The sequence below is a fragment of the Amblyraja radiata genome, chromosome 15 (assembly GCF_010909765.2).
Source record: "Amblyraja radiata isolate CabotCenter1 chromosome 15, sAmbRad1.1.pri, whole genome shotgun sequence".
Classification (NCBI taxonomy): Eukaryota; Metazoa; Chordata; class Chondrichthyes; order Rajiformes; family Rajidae; genus Amblyraja; species Amblyraja radiata.
In genome coordinates, this window is record NC_045970.1 from 7,167,649 (window position 1) to 7,188,393 (window position 20,745).

General features: G+C 46.2%; 1 protein-coding gene across 1 annotated transcript in view; it reads right to left on the minus strand.

The window, feature by feature from the left end:
* Positions 1 to 13,861, minus strand: part of plce1 (phospholipase C epsilon 1) — a 278,074-nt gene extending 264,213 nt beyond the window's left edge. Inside the window, exons 1-2 of the mRNA XM_033034737.1 lie at positions 13,838 to 13,861; positions 12,655 to 12,940 (exon numbers count right to left, since the gene is read on the minus strand). Of these exons, the coding sequence (XP_032890628.1) occupies positions 12,655 to 12,940; positions 13,838 to 13,861 (310 nt within the window). The remainder of the gene's footprint in view (positions 1 to 12,654; positions 12,941 to 13,837) is intronic.
* Between the last annotated feature and the right edge of the window lie 6,884 nt (positions 13,862 to 20,745).

Below are 20,745 nucleotides of genomic sequence, written 5' to 3' on the forward strand. Positions count from 1 at the left end.
CACCTTCTCCACACATGATGGAAACTTCAAACATTTGAAAGCAGCATCTGTGGAAATTGTAGGTTACATCCATCAGCCATCATTTTTAATATTTATTGAATCTTTCAGGAATACTGCAGTTCAGTGGGGCTGGTATGATATTACAGTACGATTCAGTGCAGGAGAACCTCATGATTACAAAGGGGAATTTCAACCAATTTAAAATGAATTTTGAAACAGGTTGCAAAACAACATGGGCTGCGATTGACTGCTGTGTGGATGACAGCACAATACAAATCTGCCATGAATTGAAAATATTCACTCTCCTTGTCAACTATGCCAGCACGACGGAGGCCAAGGCTACAGCCTGTCAGTACACATTTGTGATTGTTCAGGCTTTTTGAGATGCTAAACCCATTATATTCAGCCAAGGAAGAGGCATCTTGTAATTAATCTACTGGACAGTGAACAAGGTTGTCTGAGGTTATAGCAGAATTGAAATCAACTGGGGAAAGTGGGTAAGAGTCTCAACCTGAAACGTCACCCATTCCTTCACTCCAGAGATGCTGCCTGCCCTGCTGAGTTACTCCAGCTTTTTGTGTCTATCTTAAGTGGGTAAGGGAATGGCTGATGGCATTTAACTCAAACAAGTACAGAGGTTTGCATTTTGGGAAGTTAAACCAGAGAGAGGACATATACAGTGAATGTTTGGTATCTGTGGAATGCTGTTGAACGGAGATCTGGGGATACAGGTACATAGTTCTGGGTATAGGGAACGCAGTGGTGAGGGAAGTAGCATGGCATGCTTGCCTTCATGAGCCAGGGCACTCAATACAAGAGATGGGACATCATGTTAGAGTTGGACAAAGCATTGGTTAGGCAGTGCTTAGAGTATTACTTGCGACTTTGCACATGACCCTCCGAACGTACGCTACAACCAGTGATGGTGATTGTACGTCAAGATACAGACACAGATACAAGTTATGTGCTCAGGAATATGAGGGGTAAGAAGGAAGTGATTAAGCTCAAGGCAGTGCATAAAAGATTCATGATGTTACCAGGCTTGGAGGGTGAAGGGGCTGTCCCACTTGGGCGTCATTTGCACGTCACGCAGGTGGCGCGTGAAGATTTCGTGAATCCCAAAAATCCTGGGGCAGCGCGTGCGACCACGCGTCACTGCCTACGTCAGCACGCACCATGCGCGCGTAATGCGCACCATGCATGCATCATGTGGGACAGGCCCTTGAGTCTTATCAAGTGGGATTGGTAAGATTGTTAAGGGCTTGGACACGCTAGAGGCAGGAAACATGTTCCCGATGTTGGGGGAGTCCAGAACCAGGGGCCACAGTTTAAGAATAAGGAGTAAGCCATTTAGAACAGAGACGAGGAAACACTTTTTCTCACAGAGAGTTGTGAGTCTGTGGAATTCTCTGCCTCAGGTGGAGGCAGGTTCTCTGGATGCTTTCAAGAGAGAGCTAGATAGGGCTCTTAAAAATAGCGGAGTCAGGGAATATGGGGAGAAGGCAGGAACGGGGTACTGATTGGGGATGATCAGCCATGATCACATTGAATGGTGGTGCTGGCTCGAAGGGCCGAATGGTCTACTCCTGCACCTATTGTCTATTGTCTATTAGGTCTGTTTTCCCTTGAGCAAAGGAGGCTGTGCGAGGATTTGACAGAGCTATATAACAATGAGCAGGTAGATAGGAAGTGACTGTTTCCTATTACAGGAGTTTCTAACACTAGAGGGCACAGGATTAAGGTAGACAAAAATGCTGGAGAAACTCAACGGGTGAGGCAACATCTATGGAGCGAAGGAATAGGTGACGTTTTGGGTCGAGACCCTTCTTCAGACTCCTTTCGAGAAATTAGAGGGCATGGGTTAAGGTGAAAGGGGGGAGGCCCAAATAAGATTTGAGGGATAATTCTTTCAGACGGAGAGGAGATGGTATCCAGAATTGTGGAGGCAGGAAGAAAAATACCATTGAAGCAGTATCTAGACAGGTACTCAAAAATGGGCAAGGCATGAAGGGATATGGAATATAAACAGGAAAGTGGGATTAGTACAGGTAGGCACAGTGGTCGACATAGAACAAGTGGGTTGAAGAATGTGTTTGAATACTGTACAATTCAATGATGCTATTGGTGCCACCAGGGTAACTGCCTTACAGCACCAGAGACTCGGGTTAGATTCTGACTACGGGTGTTGTCTGTACGTAGTTTGAACATTTTCCCCATGATTTGCATGGGCTTTCTCAGAGATGCTCGGTTTCCTCCCACACTTCAAAGACGTGCAGGTTTGCAGGTTAATTGGCTTGGTATAATTGTACAAATTGTCCCTAGTATGTGTAGGGGATCGTGGTCGGTGCGGACCTAGTGGACCGAAGGGCCTGTTTCCGCACTGTGTCTCTAAACTAAACGCAAACTTACTTCCCTCATCTATGGTGAGTCCAAGGTGTCCACCGTCCACAAACAGGTTCTTTCTGTAAGTTATGATGGTCAATGATCGACTCTCTGCCAGAGTCCTGAGACTCACTGTGATCCTCTCACCAATTCTTCCCCAATCAGTTTTCCCATCAGTTTCCCCATCAGTTTTATTGTCACGTGTACCGAGGTACAGTGAAAAGCTTTTTGTTGCGTGCTAACCAGTCAGCAGAAAGACAATACATGATTACAATCGATCCATTCACAGTGATAAGGGAATAACATTTAGTGCGTTTATGGTTATATATGGTTAGTACAAGGTAAAGCCCAATCAAGGATAGTCTGAGGGTCACAAAAGAGGTAGATAGTAGTTCAGGACTGCTCTCTGGTTGTGGTAGGATGATTCAGTTGCCTGATAACAGCTGGGAAGAAACTGTTCCTGAATCTGGAGGTGTGCGTTTTCACACTTCTTATACCTTTGAGGGGAGAAGGGGGAGTGGCCAGGGTGAGACTCATCCTTGATTATGCTGCTGGCCTTGCCGAGGCAGCGTGAGGTATAAATTGAGTCAATGGAAGGGAGGTTGGTTTGTGTGATGGTCTGGGCTGCGTCCACAATTCGCTGCAATTTCTTGCGGCCTTGGATGGAGCTGTTCCCAAACCGAGCTGTGATGCATCCCGATAAAACGCTCTCTACGGTGCATCTGTAGAAGTTGGTGAGAGTTGTAGGGGAGATGCCAAACTTCCTAAGCCTTCTAAGGAAGTAGAGGCATTGGTGTGCTTTCTTGGCCGTTGCTTCAATATGGGTCATCTTCCTGACTTCCCCACCAGATCATTCTCATCCCACTTCACCCCTCTGCCACCCCACCCCCTCCCACTGTCTTCCTCCACAGTAATTCACAACAGCAATCATCTCCATGATTCTTTTTCAGTGAGCTCCACTTTGTGAACTCTTTGCAAAAGCAGAATCAATGAGGAAATACCTTTTGTTAATTTGCGCATAGAGGATTCATGTTTATAGGCGTTCATAAGTTATATGAGAAGAATTATGGGACTGTCCCAGTCAGGTGATTTTTTTCGGCGATTGCCAGCGACTGTCACAGTCAAAGCAGGTCGCCAAAAAATGCTGACTAAATGTCGCAGGGTGACGCCTGTATGGTTGTGAGTAGTCGCCCAAAGAGTCGTATCTTTTGCTGGTCGCCACTGGATTTTCAACATGTTGAACATTTTCGGCGACCTGTTGCGACTATGACGGGTGCTTGCAGTCGCCGAAAAAAAATTGCGTAAGTGGGACAGGCCCTTTACAACTCTTTAGGCGACTTGAGGAGACTACTCAGGACCATACAGGCGTTACCCCGCGACCATGTGGCGATGGCCCAGTCGCCTGCAGTCGCCGAAAAAATCGCCTAAGTGGGACAGGGGGCTTTAGGCCATTTGGCCCATCGTCTACTCTGCCATTCAATCATGGCTGATCTATCTCTCCCTCCTAACCTCATTCTCCTGCCTTCTCCCCTGACACCCGTACTGATTGAGAATCTATCAATCTCTACCTTAAAAATATCCATTGACGGCCTCCGCAGACTTTTGTGGCAATGATTTCTACAGATTCACCACCCTCTGACTAAAGAAATTCCTCCTCATCTTCCTAAAGGAACATCCTTTAATTCTGAGGCTATGACCTCTGGTCTTCGGCTCTCCTCAAATTCATTCTACAGATTATCAGAGGGGGCCTAGTACAAAACTGGTGTGAGTTATCAGGTTGCATTATCTTTTAGAAGTATATATATAAGTATATATCCTAGTGGCGGCGCGGCTCTGGCTGCAGCGGCTCTCCGGCAGTCCTGTTTGTTTTGTGTTTTTTGTGTTATTTATTTTTGTTTTGGTTAGTCTAGTTTTGGTTTTTAGTTTGTGTTTTGGGGAGGGGTGGGGGGTTGAAACGGGGCTTGCTGTCTCTCCCTGCGGGGGAATGCAATTTTTTTGTCGTATTCCCCTTCTCTGCCTCCGTCTGCGCTGAGGCCTAATGGCGGAGCTGGCGACCTCGAGGCTCAGGAGGCAGAGCCCGCCAGGACTCGCACTGGGCTCGCTCCCGTGAGGACGGCCCGGCTCGGGGCTGGAACAGTGCTTTCGTGAGGGGCTGTGACGCTCCCGGGAGGGCGGCCGGCCCGAGGAAGGAACGGTGCTCCCGTCGGAGTGGCCGAGCTCGGGGAGGTACGGCGTTCCCAGCCCGAGGGAGGAGCGGCGCCCATGTCGGGGCGGCCCAGCCCGAGGGAGGAGCGGCGCCCATGTCGGGGCGGCCCAGCCCGAGGGAGAAGCGGCGCCCATGTCGGCGCTCCCAGCCCGAGGGAGGAGCGGCGCCCATGTCGGGGCGGCCCAGCCCGAGGGAGGAGCGGCGCCCATGCTGGGGCGGCCCAGCCCGAGGGAGGAGCGGCGCCCATGTCGGGGCGGCCCAGCCTGAGGGAGGAGCGGCGCCCATGTCGGGGCGGCCTGGCGCGAGGCTGAGACGGTAACGGTACTCACGTGAGGGCGATCCGGTTCGGGGCTGGAACGGTGCTCCGGTGGCTGGGACGGTGTTCTGGCGGCGGTGGCCTGAGTCCGGGGTTCGGCCGCGGGCCAGCGGCTGCGTCAGCAGGACTGGTGGGCGGCAGCTTCGACCACCCCGGGCCGCGGTGTTTGAGCCGCGGGACAGTTGTAACATCGCCCGGGGGGTATCGCCTCAGCGCAGAGGGAGAAGAGGAGGGAAGAGACTGGAGACCTAAGACTTTTGCCTCCATCACAGTGAGGAGATGCTGGGTGGACTCACTGTGGTGGATGTTAATATGTGTTTATTGTTTTTTTATTGTATTGTATTGTATGTATGACTGCTTCAATTTCGTTCAGACTTCGGTCTGAATGACAATAAAGGCTATCTAAATCTAAATCTAAATAATAGCCTCACAGTTTATATTCCATTGGCTTTTATGGGCAGAGCAGCCTAGCCGTAGAGTAATTTAGATAAGCATGTGAGCTTGTGTCCTCTTAAATAATATGCTGTTAAAAGCTTCACCTGTGATTTCCATGATGGATTAACAAGAAATAGGGAAAGTAAGAAAGACGTAATTTTTATGAAGTGGTCGAAGATAGACACAAAAAGCTGGAGTAACTCAGCGGGACAGGTGGTATCTCTGGAGAGAAGGAATGGGTGACGAGACCCTTCTTCAGACTGAGAGGCAGGGGAGATGGAGACACAGAGGTGTGTAAGGTGTGTAAACGAGACATCAAAGGGGACGAGAATCAAGGAGCATGTAGAATAGATCATTGTTAGCTAGGAGAAGGTATCAACGAAGCAAACTGAGATAAAATTTAATCAGGGGGACAGTTAAACTGGTCAGAGAACAAGGAAGGGGGAAGGATGGAGAGAGAGGGAAAGCAATGGTTACCTGAAGTTAGAGAAATCAATGTTCATATCGCTGGGGTGTAGCTACCCAAACAAAATATGAGGTGCTGTTCCTCCAATTTGCACTGGGCCTCACTCTGACAGTGGAGGAGGCCCAGGACAGAAAGATCAGTGTGGGAATGCAGGGCTGCCAACTCTCACGCTTTGAGCGTGACACTCACGCATTTCAGCCAATTCTCACGCCATCACGCTGAAGACAAAATTCTCACGCTGTCTTCAGTCCCTGCACAGCAAAGATCCTACAGCGGAGCTAAAGGATCTTTGCTGCACAGTTTGTCTCATTGCGCCGCACGACAGCGATCTGCACGGATTGGGGAAGCGCGTCGGTCCCGGGCAGCGGGTGTCAGCGCTTTTGTGCGCTGTCTGCGAGCGCTGCGCTTCTGGCTGCCGCGGCAACCTCGCTCCCTCCCTCCCTCCTGCCCTTCAACTCACACGGCAGCGCCAACGCCGCCAATCCACGCTGCACCGTGCCCGCCACGCTCCCCATTGGGTGGCCCGGGAAAGAGAGGGAGGGGAGAAAGAGAGAGAGAGAAAGAAAAAAAGGGAGGGATGGAGGCAAAGAGACAGGGGGAGGGAATGTAGTAAGGGATTGAAGGAACGGAAGGGGAAAGGGGGGAACGAGGAAGCGTGAGGAAAGAGAGGGAGGGTGAGGAAAGAGAGGGAGGGGAGGAAAGAGGGAGGGAGGGTGGGGGAGGAAAGAGGGAGGGAGGGGGAGGATGGAGGGGGGAAGGAAAGGTGTGTGTGTGTCTGTTCCCTGTGTCTCCTTGTGTGTGTGTGTCTGTCTCCCTGTGTGTGTGTGTGTGTGTGTGTGTCTCTGTGTGTCTCCCTGTGTGTGTGTGTGTCTCTGTGTGTGTGTGTGTGTCTCCCTGTGTGTGTGTGTCTGTCTGTCTCCCTGTGTGTGTGTGTGTGTGTGTGTGTCTCCCTGTGTGTGTGTGTGTGTCTCCCTGTGTGTGTGTGTGTGTCTCCCCGTGTGTGTGTGTGTTTGTCTCCCTGTGTGTGTGTGTCTCCCTGTGTGTGTGTGTTTGTCTCCCTGTGCGTGTGTGTGTGTCTCCCTGTGTGTGTGTGTGTGTCTGTCTCCCTGTGTGTGTGTGTGTGTCTGTCTCCCTGTGTGTGTGCCTGTCTCCCTGTGTGTGCGTGTGTCTGTCTCCCTGTGTGTGTCTGTCTCCCTGTGTGCGTGTGTGTCTGTCTCCCTGTGTGCGTGTGTGCGTGTGCGTGTGCGTGTGCGTGTGCGTGTGCGTGTGCGTGTGCGTGTGTGTGTGTGTGTGTGTGTGTGTGTGTGTGTGTGTGCGTGTGCGTGTGCGTGTGCGTGTGTGTGTGTGTGTGTTCCTTTGTGTATGTGTCTCCCTGTGCATCTGTTGTCACATCCTGGCCTTAGACAGGGCTGCCAACTCTCTTGCTTTGAGCGTGAGAGTCACGCATTTCAGCCAATTCTCACGCTGATGACAGAATTCTCACGCTGTCTTCAGTCCTTGCACAGTTTGTCTATTTGCGCCATATCACAACGATCTGTGCGGTCTGGGGAAGCGCGTCAGTTGGCGGCTGTGAGTGACGTCGCATCTCTTCTCTTCTCTTCTTTCTTGGTTGGATGTTCAGCATGAAGCAGCCGGAGATAAAACTAACCAGGTGAATTGGTTGTAAAACATGGGGAGGACCACAATGAGGCCAAACATCTAGGACAGGGTTCGGCAACCAACGGCACACGGGCAGAATCCGGCCCGTAACCCGAAAAACCACGTTTTTTTTTCACTTATTTTCGCAGGGTCAGGGCAGGCGAGCCGACCTGAGAATTGCAGCCAGTCCCTGGGACGCGAGCTGATCTGGGAACGGCAGCCAGTCCCTGGGCACGCAGAATGCCAACTTGATCATTATGGACAAATTGGGCCAGCCACGTACATGTTGTATAAGTCTGACTCTATGAAGATCTGAATGGGCTTAGAATGACCATTTAAGCAAAATTGCCCCCACTTTCCCCATTTTGATTTCGAGATTAATATCCCTTTGCTCTGTTAACAGCGTTAAAGTACTTATGAGGTCGAGTCAGGAAAGGGAACATGTTATTTATTTTTAGTTTGCTTTAATTTGTTAGTTGATTGTTTGTTGAGTGCCATCATTTCTGAAATGGTCTTAAAGTTACTTAACTGTTATAAAGCAGTAATAAGTGATTTTTGTCCAAACAATTGGAACTTGCATAAAATGTTTGCATTATTAGCAGGACTGCCAACTCTCACGCATTGAGCGTGAGACTCACGCATTTCACAAAATTCTCATGCTCTCACGCTGATCACAAAATCTCTCACGCTCAAATATCTGCGGGTGCTGAAAGTTCAAAATAAAGCAGAAATTGTTTTAGAGGTGAGTAAAAACCATGAGGGGAATATCAGGTGAATGCATAGTCTTTTTCCCAGGATATGTGATTCAAGCACTAGAGGGGATTGGTTTAAAGCAGGGCTGTCAAGCTACCGGCCTGTGGGATGATTTGGGGGGAAATAAAAGTAGTTTAGTTTCTCCCATGCAGATGGTGGGATAGGTGAGACACGGCGGCGGTGGTCCCAGCACCAACCCCCCTCCCCCTTCCTCCCTGAGGCACGGCACACACCTCCCACCCTCACCTCCGGCGGCTCTATGTCTGTCGGCCGCTCTGTCCACACCCCATGGAGTTTTAACCCCGGCCCAGAGCCAGGAACGGACCGGGTGAGTGCCGCCTCTGGAGCCTACTATGGGAGGGGGAACACCCCCTCCCACACCCTCCCCCCCTCGGTCGCTACTCTCCCTCGCAATTTCTCACTCTCAACTCTCACCCAATGTTGGCAGCCCTGGGAATGGGAGGGGGAGCTAAAGTGTTAAACAACCGGGAGATCAGGTAAGTGGTCTTTGATATTACAAAACTTGTTTGCCAAAAGCTATTTGCAAACATTAGCATTTGTCAGCCACCTCTCGTTGCATGTCTGAGTCAGTCTGGGAACAGATATTTAAAGTGCAATTCCCAATTGGCAGTACAGAGCTACTCGCATGGAACGTCTGCTGCAGGGTCCAGCTGATTCTCTGATCCATGTTCTCTTTAAGAGTGTTTGCCTTCCTGGGAGCGTGGGATCGACAGATTACTAGTTCAGAACAAGTCGTCATTCTTGGATACTGCTTGACCGCAGCATGAAGAGAGCCTGCAGATCATGGGTAGATTTCCCATTCTTGATTGCCACAGCATTTGTTTTGACAGATGCTCCGGGGAGCTTAAAATACTATCTTTAAACAGAAATTGAATTTATCCCATAAAACTTTCCATCAAAAAACGATGAATTTGCTCATGCATTTTGAAACACTTTAAAACAAAAAAGAAACACAAAACATCCTGTCTTCGGAAGTCATTAAAAAAATCTCTTTTAGGTGAAGCATTGATTGCATTCACAGTTCAAATTAATTATGATCCCATCAATTATGCAAATCAACGACAAAAATACTTCCTGGTTTGCTAAAGGCGTTACGTGAATACAAACTGCTATTGTTCAATAGTAACAACAGTTTCTGGTTGTGGAGGGAACACTGCAAAATAACACATGGTTTAAATATAACATGAGCAATTATTTATGTTGAAGTAGTTAAATTAAATGAATTCTAAATAATCATTTATATTCTTTTGATGTCTAATTGTTCTTATCACTGTGAATAACAAGATTCTATGCTCATGGGACATCATCGCTAATCCTCCATTTTGCCTCTTGGGTGGGTGTTCAACCAGGCCTGCACGGTGGCACAGCGGTAGAGTTGCTGCCTTACAGCGCTTACAGAGCCAGAGACCCAGGTTCGATCCCGACTACGGGTGCTGTCTGTACGGAGTTTGTAACGTTCTCCCGGTGACCTGCGTGGGTTTTCTCCGAGATCTTCGGTTTCCTCCCACACTCCAAAGACACGCGGGTTTGTTGGTTAATTGGCTTGGTGTGAATGTAAATTGTCCCTGGTGTGTGTAGGATAGTGTTAATGTGCGGGGATCGCTGGTCAGTGCAGACTCGGTGGGCCGAAGGGCCTGTTTCCACGCTGTATCTCTAAACTAAACTAAGTTAAACTGAACTGACGTCGGACATCCATACACAGTGCAAGCAAGCCAGGTGTGTTAACACAATCCTTACTGGAGAAGGCTTCAGATTTGCTAACTTTCCCATTGCAGTCGTTCTATGCTCACTTGTTGGACCTGGCATTTAAAAAGGGCATCTTCCATCAGAGGACACAATTTGCCTTTATGTGGCTTTACACTGGGAACTAGGAAAAGTTCTCCTGGTTACTCTGGCTTGTCAACTTCAAACATTTTGTTTAAATGAGAGGGAAACCAAGGGTTACTTGAAGTTATAGAAATCAATATTTCTACTGTTTTTCTTTGTCACTCCCTCACCCTAGTTCTTCGACTAGTTTCACTGTTTTCTGATGTCACCTTCCCCTCAGCCAACAATGAACCGTTCTACATTTCCTTACTATTGTCTGCTGTGATCTGTCATTTTCACACCCTACCCTTCCATTTCTCTAGTTTTGTTTTCCCCTGATTTTCAGTCTGAAGAAGGGCCTCCACCCGAAACGTCACCCATTTCCTTCAATCCAGAGATGCTGCCTGTCCTGCTGAGTTACTCCAGCATTTTGTACCTCTCATCAGAGTAAACCAGCGTCTGCAGTTCCTTCCAATTCGAGGATCACTCACTGGCATTTCGATAAGAACTTGGCTAAATTGGCAACAGTGCTCCAAAACTCGGTCCCAACTACTCAGTCAATGCTGCCGGAACATTCTCTGAGTTATAAAATGTTATTCCTTTCCTCATCAAACCACCTTAAATTGCTGAAATCTCAGGTCAATAAAATAAAGAGTTTGATAATGTCCCACATGGTAGGCTGCTCTGGAAGAATGGAATCCAGGAAGAGCTAGCTGACTGGATAGAAAATTGGCTTCATGGAAGGAAGGGCTGAAGAGCCTGTATCCGCGCTGTATCTCTAAACTAAACTAAACTTAGCGAATTTCAATCCTCATCTTTTCTGGGCTGCTTTGCTCTCGTCAGCAGCGGCCTCTGCAGTCCGTCTGCGTTTTTATTATTTTATGTCTATGTTTTTAAGTAGTTTTTGTTATTTTTTGTTGGGGTATGTGTGTGGGGGGGTGGGGGTGGGGTGGGAGGGAGGGGGTAACTTTTAAATCTCTCCCTGCACGGGAGACCCGACCTTTTCATTGTCGGGTCTCCGTTGTCGTTGGGGCTGCAACGAGGAGAGGCCTCCAACAGGAAGACCGGGGGCTCTGGTGCCGACTACTCACCTCACCGTCGCGGAGCTGGCCGAGTCCAGAGCGGGTGGAGCTGTGGTGGACGCTGCTGCGGCCCGACCTCCGGAGATTCGGAGGCTGCAACTGCGGGTCTGGCGGACGGCGGCACCGGGAGCCCGCGGGTCCCTGGAGGGAGACCGCTTTTCAGGGCTCCCGCAACGGCGACTTCTCCCGCCCGAGTTGCGGGGTTGAAGAGCTCCTGGAGCGGGGCCTTACACCATCGCCCCACGCGGCTTGGAATGGCCGCGGGACTTTGCGAGCGCACGCCGGGGGTTCTAACATCAAGAACCCGGTGCGCGCGACCTTGCATCACCCGGCGTGGCTTTAATGGCCGCGGGACAATTCGCCATCGCCCGCCGGGGGCTTTGACTTTGACTCTGACATCGGGGGGGAGAGTGCAGTGGAGAGATAAGTTTTTTTGGCCTTCCATCACAGCAATGTGATGGATGTTTATGTAAATTATGTTGTGTCTTGGGTCTATTTGTTTGTAATGTATGGCTGCAGAAACGTCATTTCGTTTGGACCTCAAGGGGTCCAAATGACAAATAAATTGTATCGTATCGTTGTATCGTATCGTATGTTCTCAAAAATATAAAGATGTCGATACTTCCATTCTATAATAGAAACTTCACACACAAAATATAAATGTGTCAGAATGAATTCCACCTGTCATTTCATTAATAGATTTGAACACTTCTTAGTTCTGTTTGGGCAAGACGTCTAGCATAATTCTTCACTAACACCAGATACATCAGCATCTTTGACAAAACCGTAGGTGGATTGCTCTTCACTGCAATTCACTGATGGCAGGAATGAAAATCTAAACAGCCGTTAAGAACATTATGGGGAGGCTTCATGCTCCAGACATAAGTGGTTCAATTAGCAAACAAAATAAACATTCTACAGGAAACTTTATCCCAGGATTTAGTTTTTTGAAGTCTCGCTGTTTGGGATTGTCAGTGAATTAAATTGCGGTCATTAACTTTTTCAAAAACATGACATCAGGTCATAAGGTCATAAGTGATAGGGGCAGAATTAGGTCATTCGGCCAATCAAGTCTATTCCGCTATTCAATCATGGCTGATCTATCTCTCCCTCCTAACCCCATGCTCCCCCTAATCCCTGACACCCATACTAATCAAGAATCTATCTATCTCTGCCTTAAATATATCATTGACCTGGCCTCCACAGCCTTCCGTGGCAAAGAATTCCACAGATTCGCCACCCTGTGACTAAAGAAATTCCTCCTCATCTCTTTCCTAAAGGAACGTCCTTTAATTCTGAGGCTTTGACCTCTTGTCCTAGACTCTCCCACTAGTGAAAACAACTTCTGCACATCTGCTGTATCCAAGCCTTTCACTATTCAGTAAGCTTCAATGATCATCCTTCTAAACTCCAGCCAGTAAAGGCCCAGTGCTGTCAAACGCTCAAACATATTATAGAAAACATTTCCTAACCGTACTTCATTAAACCCAATTTGACGGTTTTATATCTCCTTAATAGTCTTAAGGCCCCAGTCATTTCTGGCACGTACCTTTAAGCATTGCTCTGCCTGTGGACACCCCTGTAGGACTCAGCAGTGTGTTCCTTGTCGCAGTGACTGCAGTTGCTTCAAGCAGAGCACCAGCCACGTGATCAGAAACACAGGTCCTGTAGAAGGTGGCACGTATCTTAGGCGCAAGATTATCAGTACATAGTTTGAGGCAAGCTCCTCCTCCCCAGCTTGCAATGGTGATTGTCGAAGCCAATATCTTTCTCGAAGGATGCAGAAGGTGATGGTGTGATTCTACAGTCCCTGCTCCCTTCAGTGTACAATGAATCTGTAAAATAAATTACATCAATGGATCACTACACAATCTTGAAATAGATTTTGGTTGTTAAATAAGACTGAAGGCACTGGAAAGCAGAACACCATTAGCCATGTATTTTTAATGCTTAGTTTCCTTATCTTTAATAAATGGGTAATGAGGCAGGACGGTGGCGCAGCGGTAGAGTTGCTGGCTTAAAGCGAATGCAGCGCCAGAGTTCCGGGTTCAATCCCGACTACGGGTGCTGTCTGTACGGTGTTTGTACGTTCTCCCCGAGATCTTCGGTTTCCTCCCACACTCCAATGACTTACAGGCTTGTTGGTTAATTGGCTTTGTATAAGTGTAAATTGTCCCTAGTGTGTGTGTGTAGGATAGTGTTAATGTGCAGGGATTGCTGGTTGGTGCGGACTCGGTGGGCCGAAGGGCCTGTTTCCATGCTGTATCTCTGAAATAAACTAAACTTAAAGGCTAAAAGGTATGAAAAGGCCTTTATACTACTCAGTTCCCACAAGTATTGAAGGTTTACTCTCTCTCTGCCCTGGAAAGTGACCCAGACTCTTCTGATTTTTCGATGAGATTCTTAACTAATTGAGCTGAGAGAGAACAATCTAAACCCTTGCCCTTTTAATTTTCTGAGCAACTCACTGGGGCAACATTTTTGTGTCATATCCAAGGACTGGAAAGAAAAATCTTAGCAATTTGTTTATAGATTTTTTTAAAATGCCAAATAATACATTTGAGCTAAACAAATCAATTACCAAAGCTCTGATTTAGAGGTTTGGCTCAGAGATTGAGAGAGGAATTGCTGAGAGGGATAATGTTCTTACTTATGCAATCAGGTAAAGATCTCAAATGTATAAATTGCCAATATAACCTTGGATGCATGGTTCGAGAAAAACAACATCATACTGTTAAATTTATCTTTTTCAACATTTTAATTTTTTTATCTTTAAGCAAATTCTGTGCAAAATTATATGATCATGAGAGGTTTGATCTAGTACCGGGGCTGCACGGTGGCGCAGCGGTAGAGTTGCTTCCTTACTGCGCCAGGGACTCAGGTTCAATCCTGACTACGGGTGCTGTCTGTACGGAGTTTGCACATTCTCCCAGTGACCTGCGTGGGTTTTCTCCGAGATCTTCGGTTTCCTCCCACACTCCAAAGACGTACAGGTTTGTATGTTAATTGGCTTGGTGTAAATGTAAAAATTGTCCCTAGTGTGTGTAAGATAGTTAGTGTGCGGGGATCGCTAGTCAGTGTGGTATCGATGGGCCGAAGGGCCTGTTTCCTCGCTGTATCCCTAAACTAAACTAAACTACTGAACAAAAATGATGTATTGTAGATTACAAAATTTTCCATTTTAGCATATTGGAAAATTAGGTACACAAATGTTTGTTTTCCTTTTTTATATGTTTATCAACTGTATATCAAACTCCATAAGATCACAATCAGAATGAAACCATTAGTTAAGATTACTCAGTTGTTTATTCCTAATTCTTCTGCATTCAGCACCCTAATGGGCCTGCCTCACTTACGCTATTTTTAGGCGACTGCCGGCGACAGTCATAGTGGTAGCAGGTCGCCGGAAAACTGGCGACTGGACCCCGCCTTCGACATAAAATTTGAAATAGAATCATTACTTTAACAACAAAAAAACCCAAAGTCAGCACCGGCGACAATCTACGTTAACTTGGCGACAACCTACTTCGCCTGGCAACAACTACGACAGCACCTACGTCAGGAGAAGTCAAGCTACGCTCATTGGCGTCAAACCCACTGCCGTCGCCTGTCTCCAAAAATGTTTCAACATGTTGAAAATCCAGCGGTGACCAGAAAGACGCTACGACTCTTTGGGCGACTGAGGAGACGACTCACGACCATACAGGCGACACCCCAGCGACCATGTGGCGACAGCCTAGTCACCTGTAGTCGCCTAAAAAATCGCCTAAGTGGGGAAGGTCCTTAAGCATATTTCACTGGGGCTAAGTATTGGGTAGAGCGGGTTAATAAACCTGGAGGATGACAGTATAAGGAAGAGCACTGTCTGATTATTTTTGAAAACATTTTAAGTCCATCAAGAAGATGAAATAAAATGCTTCCCAGTTCTAAATGAATGAATGAAGTTTATTGGCTAAGTATTCACATACAAGGAATTTGCCTTGGTGCTCCGCCCAGCATGTGACAACATGACATACAGTGACAGTTAGGAATGACACATAAAACATTAAACATTAATAATAAAACATTATCGATTAAAGGTGTGAATTAAATAAAATACCAGAGCAAAAGGAGGCTACAGATTTTTGGTTATTGAGTAGAGCTACTACTCGTGGATAAAAACTGTTTTTATGTCTGGCTGTGGCAGCTTTGACAGTCCGGAGTCGCCTTCCAGAGGGAAGTGATTCAAAGAGTTTGTGGCCAGGGTGAGAGGGGTCAGAGATGATCTTACCCACTCGCTTCCTGGCCCTTGCAGTGTACAGTTCGTCAATGGAGGGAAGGTTGCAGCCAATAACCTTCTCAGCTGATCGGACGATTCGCTGCCGCCTCTGGATGTGGTGCTTGGTGGCTGAGCCAAACCAGACCATGATGGAGAAGGCGAGGACAGACTCTACGAAGGCCGTGTAGAATTGGACCATCATTGCCTGAGGTAGATTGTGCTTCCTCTGCTGTCGCAGGAAGTACATCCGCGGTTGTGCCTTTTTGACTGTGTAGTCGATGGCAGCCCCCCATTTAAGGTCCTTGGAGATGATGGTTCCCAGGAACTTAAATGACTCCACAGATGTGACTGTGGTGTTGTTGATGGTGAATGGGGTGAGGGGAGGGGAAGCTCTCCTAAAGTCTACAATCAATTCCACTGTCTTAAGAGCATTGAGCTCCAGGTTGTTGAATTTGACAAAGGAAATTAAGATTCTATTTACTTCCGACCTGAAGTGTGTCTAAAGTGAATCTCATCTGATAATTGGAAAAGGGTCACAAAACCCAAAACCTACACCTTTATCAGTGCAAAACTGCACCTTCAAATGAGACAAAATAGGCCATCAGGCTCTTGAACACCACACAACAGTGACATCACCAAGTATGATCTTCAATGGACCATAGCTTTGATTGTATTACTAACTTCAGTTTGCCACTATTATAGTCACCTAGTATACATTTATTAAGTTAATGGACTGGACAAGCTAGATGCAGGAAAAATGTTCCCAATGTTGGGCGAGTCCAGAACCAGGGGCCACACTTAGAATGAAGGGGAGGCCATTTAAGACGGAAGTGCAAAAAAAGTTTTCACCCAGAGAGTTGTGAATTTATGGAATTCCCTGCCACAGAGGGCAGTGGAGGCCAAATCACTGGATGGATTTAAGAGAGTTAGATAGAGCTCTAGGGGCTAGTGGAATCAAGGGATATGGGGAGAAGGCAGGCACGGGTTACTGATTGGGGACGATCAGCCATGATCACAATGAATGGCGGTGTTGGCTCGAAGGGCCGAATGGCCTCCTCCTGCACCTATTTTCTATGTTGCTATGTTTCTATGTTTCTATGTATTTTTGATTATTATATATTTATCTGTGTGATATTGCATTTACAGGCCACAGCAAGTAAGAATCTCATTGTTCAATAATTGGTGCATGTAACCATTACACAAAATGCTGGAGTAACTCATCTGCCCAGGCAGCATCTCTGGTGGGACCCTTCTTCAGAATGATTGTAGGGGGTTGGAACTGGAAACAAGAAAAGACCAGGACAAACCTTGGCCGACAACAGATAACATCAGGCATGGTGGTTTCCATGGGCCGATTGTTGGCTACTTAAGACAATTAAACACTCATTATTCTTGAAAATTTGCTTTGCGTAAAAGCAATCAACATTTAATCATTTGCGAAAAAGATTCAGCATTTCCTCTGGGTATGAAAATCTTGAGGGTTGCAGGAGGACGGATTCAGTAGCAAATCTTTGCATTATTGATAGACGTTACCTTCATAATTATTCTCTATACATTCTCAATTAGGATTGCAACCACAGTGATAAAAATTGCCCTTTTACTCCCACGGAACCTTGTGTCATCTGACTCACACACTGAGCTTATAACTTTCCATAAGAATACCACAAATGACTCATTAATTATAAAATAAAGCCCTTTGCTGAAAATCCAAACAATCGTTCCTTATTGTAGAAAAGGAATGAGACTGCATTAAATTACCAAACTGCCTTAATTAAATTGAAGTTACGTCTGAGGAAGGATCACGACCCGAAACATCACCTATCCATGTTCTCCAGAGATGCTGCCTGACCCGCTGAGTTACTCCAGCACTCTGTTGCAATGTGGTAAATAAAATCACTAACACAGAGATCATGGCACAAGAAACTGCCAATGATACATTTAATTTCAATGTCTAATTAACCAGAGTGACTAATAAAGGCAATACATTAAAACTGTTCTCTGCCTTTAAATTAAAAAATAGTCCAAATGTTTGTGATGTATCATTTTCTCTCTCTCTGTTTGTTGAATGTATTAACCTGTATTGGACATGTCCAAATTGCACTATTGGGGAAGGAAGTGCACATGTATTTGGTTTCCTATCTCTTTGTTGTGTAACACTTGTTAAACTCCACAAAATCACATACTCAACGGACAGTTAAAGCCCTGTCCCACTGTACGAGTTCATTCAAGAGCTCTCCCGAGTTAAAAAAAAAAATCAAACTTATGGAAGCATGTAGCATGTACGTAGCGGGTACATCGGAGCACGGGGACGTCTCTTAGCGGCTCGTAACGCTAACAGGCAGGTACTTGGGGAACGCGGTAAGTTCGGGAAGACTCATGAAGATTGTTCAACATGTTGAAAAATGTCCACGAGAGCCCCGAGTACCTACGAGCGGCCATTACCGTAAATCTCCGAGTTCGAATCAGGGCAAACTCGGGAGAGCTCTTGAACTCGTACAGTGGGACAGGGCTTAACCAGATATGCCATTATATCATCAGATATGTTGGATACATTAAAAATAATAAATGGTTGTACATCCAAAGTAAAAAACGACTCTTATTTCAGCATTTAACCCGTGCCTGTCTTCTCCCCATATCCCTTAATTCCACTAGCCCCTTAGATAACAATCTCCTGAACACAATTTACAATCATCCGCGTCTGGTGAACCTGTAATTACATTTACAAGCATTTCTTTCTAGCGGAGATAGGCAAAAGTGCTGGAGAAACTCAGCGGGTGCGGCAGCATCTATGGAGCAAAGGAAATAGGCAACGTTTCGGGCCGAAACCCTTCTTCAAAATTTTTTCTAGCAATGGTCAGAACAATATTCTTTCAGCTGTTTTAGATCATTTCATCCTGTTTTTATACATATTTCTGACCCTGATACCAGCTGGGATTTCGGGTACATTTCTGGCAACGTGTGAGCTGATAGCCATGGAATTAGACAGAACGGCAACAGGCCCTTTGAATCCACTGCAACCATCAATTACACAAATCCATTAAATTCTCCGTACATCACAACGATTTAATGAACTCATAGCCACTTCTCCAATCACTGACAAACTTCTCATCCACACACCTTCATCACATTGTTCAACACTTTCTTTAATAACCTTTTTGCAGACCTTCCCAACCAGGTGCTGAGTGTAAGGGGGGTCGGGAAAGGGTTGTGGCTACAACAGTTGCTTATTTGAAAAGTATTTTCAAAGGGTCAAGGCAAATTGTCAATTATGCAAGTATATATATGACACTTAATTTTGTCAAGAGAGACTTCCCTACAAAATCTATGAACCACTGTTGTATAACGTTAGTACCTCCACCAATGTAAAGCACTTTGGCCAACGAGGGTTGTTTTTTAAATGTGCTATAGAAATAAAAGTGGCTTGACTTGAAATAACAAATAAGTCAAGCTGAACTTTAACAAATTTCTGGTTGGGCCTCTGTGTGAACCATGTATAATATACTTTTGGCTGGTTTACAAGGCCCTTGAAGAGGGTGTCGGGAGAACTCTTGAACTCGTACAGTGGGACAGGGCTTAACCAGATATGCCATTATATCATCAGATATGTTGGGTACATTAAAAATAATAAATGGTTGTACATCCAAATTAAAAAACGACTCTTATTTCAGCATTAACTATTACTGCTACTACAGGGCGATCATGGTGGCGCAGCGGTAGAGGTGCTGCCTTACAGCGCTTGCAGCACCGGAGACCCGGGTTTGATCCCGACTACTGGTGCTGTCTGTATGAAGTTTGTATGTTCTCCCAGTGACAGCGTGGGTTTTCTCCAAGATCTTCGGTTTCCTCCCACACTCCACAGACGTACAGGTACGTGGGTAAATTGGCTTGGTAGACATATACATTGTCTCTAGTGTGTGTAGAATAGTGTTAATGTGCAGGGATCACTGGTTGGTGCGGAGGGGCCTGTTTCTGCACTGTAGCTCTAAATTAAACTACTAAACTACACTGACAATCTAATTTTGAGGTGTCATGGTTCGGCTTTTGTGACAATTATATCTGTGTCCATTCATGTAAAGAGGGTGTTCTGCTTCAAGTGGCGATACATTGTGGGACTAGGAGTGGGAATCTGACCAGGATTCTAGAAGTAGAAATACTAAAGATTCCTATTTCTAGCTATTCTGGATTTGTTTTAAACCTAGAAACACAAGATGGTTACAAACAAACCTTATATGAAATTCAGCATGAGCTTATTTGTCCAGGGTGTTTAGAATGTGGAAGTTGTTGCCATATAGTTTGCATTAAGATAACTGGATGGGGAAGGTAGGCATGAGCAGGAAGGAGGAGGAGAGTAGGACAAAGAGTAGTGGATGGACTTGCTTTGATGCAAAGTGCCAGCACAACCCAGTTGGACTAAATGGCCAGCTTCACTCAGCATTGTGAGTTGTATGTTACTGAAATTAGAAACATAGAAACATAGGTGCAGGAGGAGGCCAATCGGCCCTTTGAGCCAGCACCGCCATTCAATGTGATCATGGCTGATCGTCCCCAATCAATAACCTTTGCCTGTCTTCTCCCCATATCCCTTGATTCCACTTGCCCCTTAGACAGCAATCTCCTGAACACAATTTACAATCATCCGCATCTGGTGAACCTGCAATTACAATTACAAGCATTTCTTTCCAGCGGAGGTAGGCAAAAGTGCTGGAGAAACTTTCCAGCGGGTGCGGCAGTATCTATGGAGCGAAGGAAATAGGCAACGATTTGGGCCGAAACCCTTCTTCAGATTTCTTACTAGCAATAGTCAGAACAATATTCTTTCAGCTGTTTTAGATCATTTCATCCTGTATTTATAAATATTTCTGACCCTGATACCAGCTGGGATTACGGGTACATTTCTGGCAACGTGTGAGCTGACAGTCACAGAATTAGACAGCACGGCAACAGGCCCTTTCAATCCATTGCAACCATCAATGACACAAATCCATTAAGTTCTCCGCACATCGCAACGATTTAATAGCATCTTCTCCAATTACTGACAAACTTCTCATCCACACACCTTCATCGCATTGTTCAACACTTTCTTTAGTGTCCTTCACAACCAAATTGTGCACAAATATCTCCAGGTGCTGAGTGTAAGGGGGCCGGGAAAGGGTTGTGGCTACAACAGTTGCTTATTTGCAAAGTCTTTGAAAGGGTCAAGGCAAATTGACAATTCTGCAAGTATATATATGACACTTAATTTTGTCAAGAGAGAATTCCCTACAAAATCTATGAACCACTGTTGTATAATGTTAGTACCTCCACCAATGTAAAGCACTTTGGTCCACGAGAGTTGTTTTTTAAATGTGCTATAGAAATAAAAGTGGCTTGACTTGAAAAAAC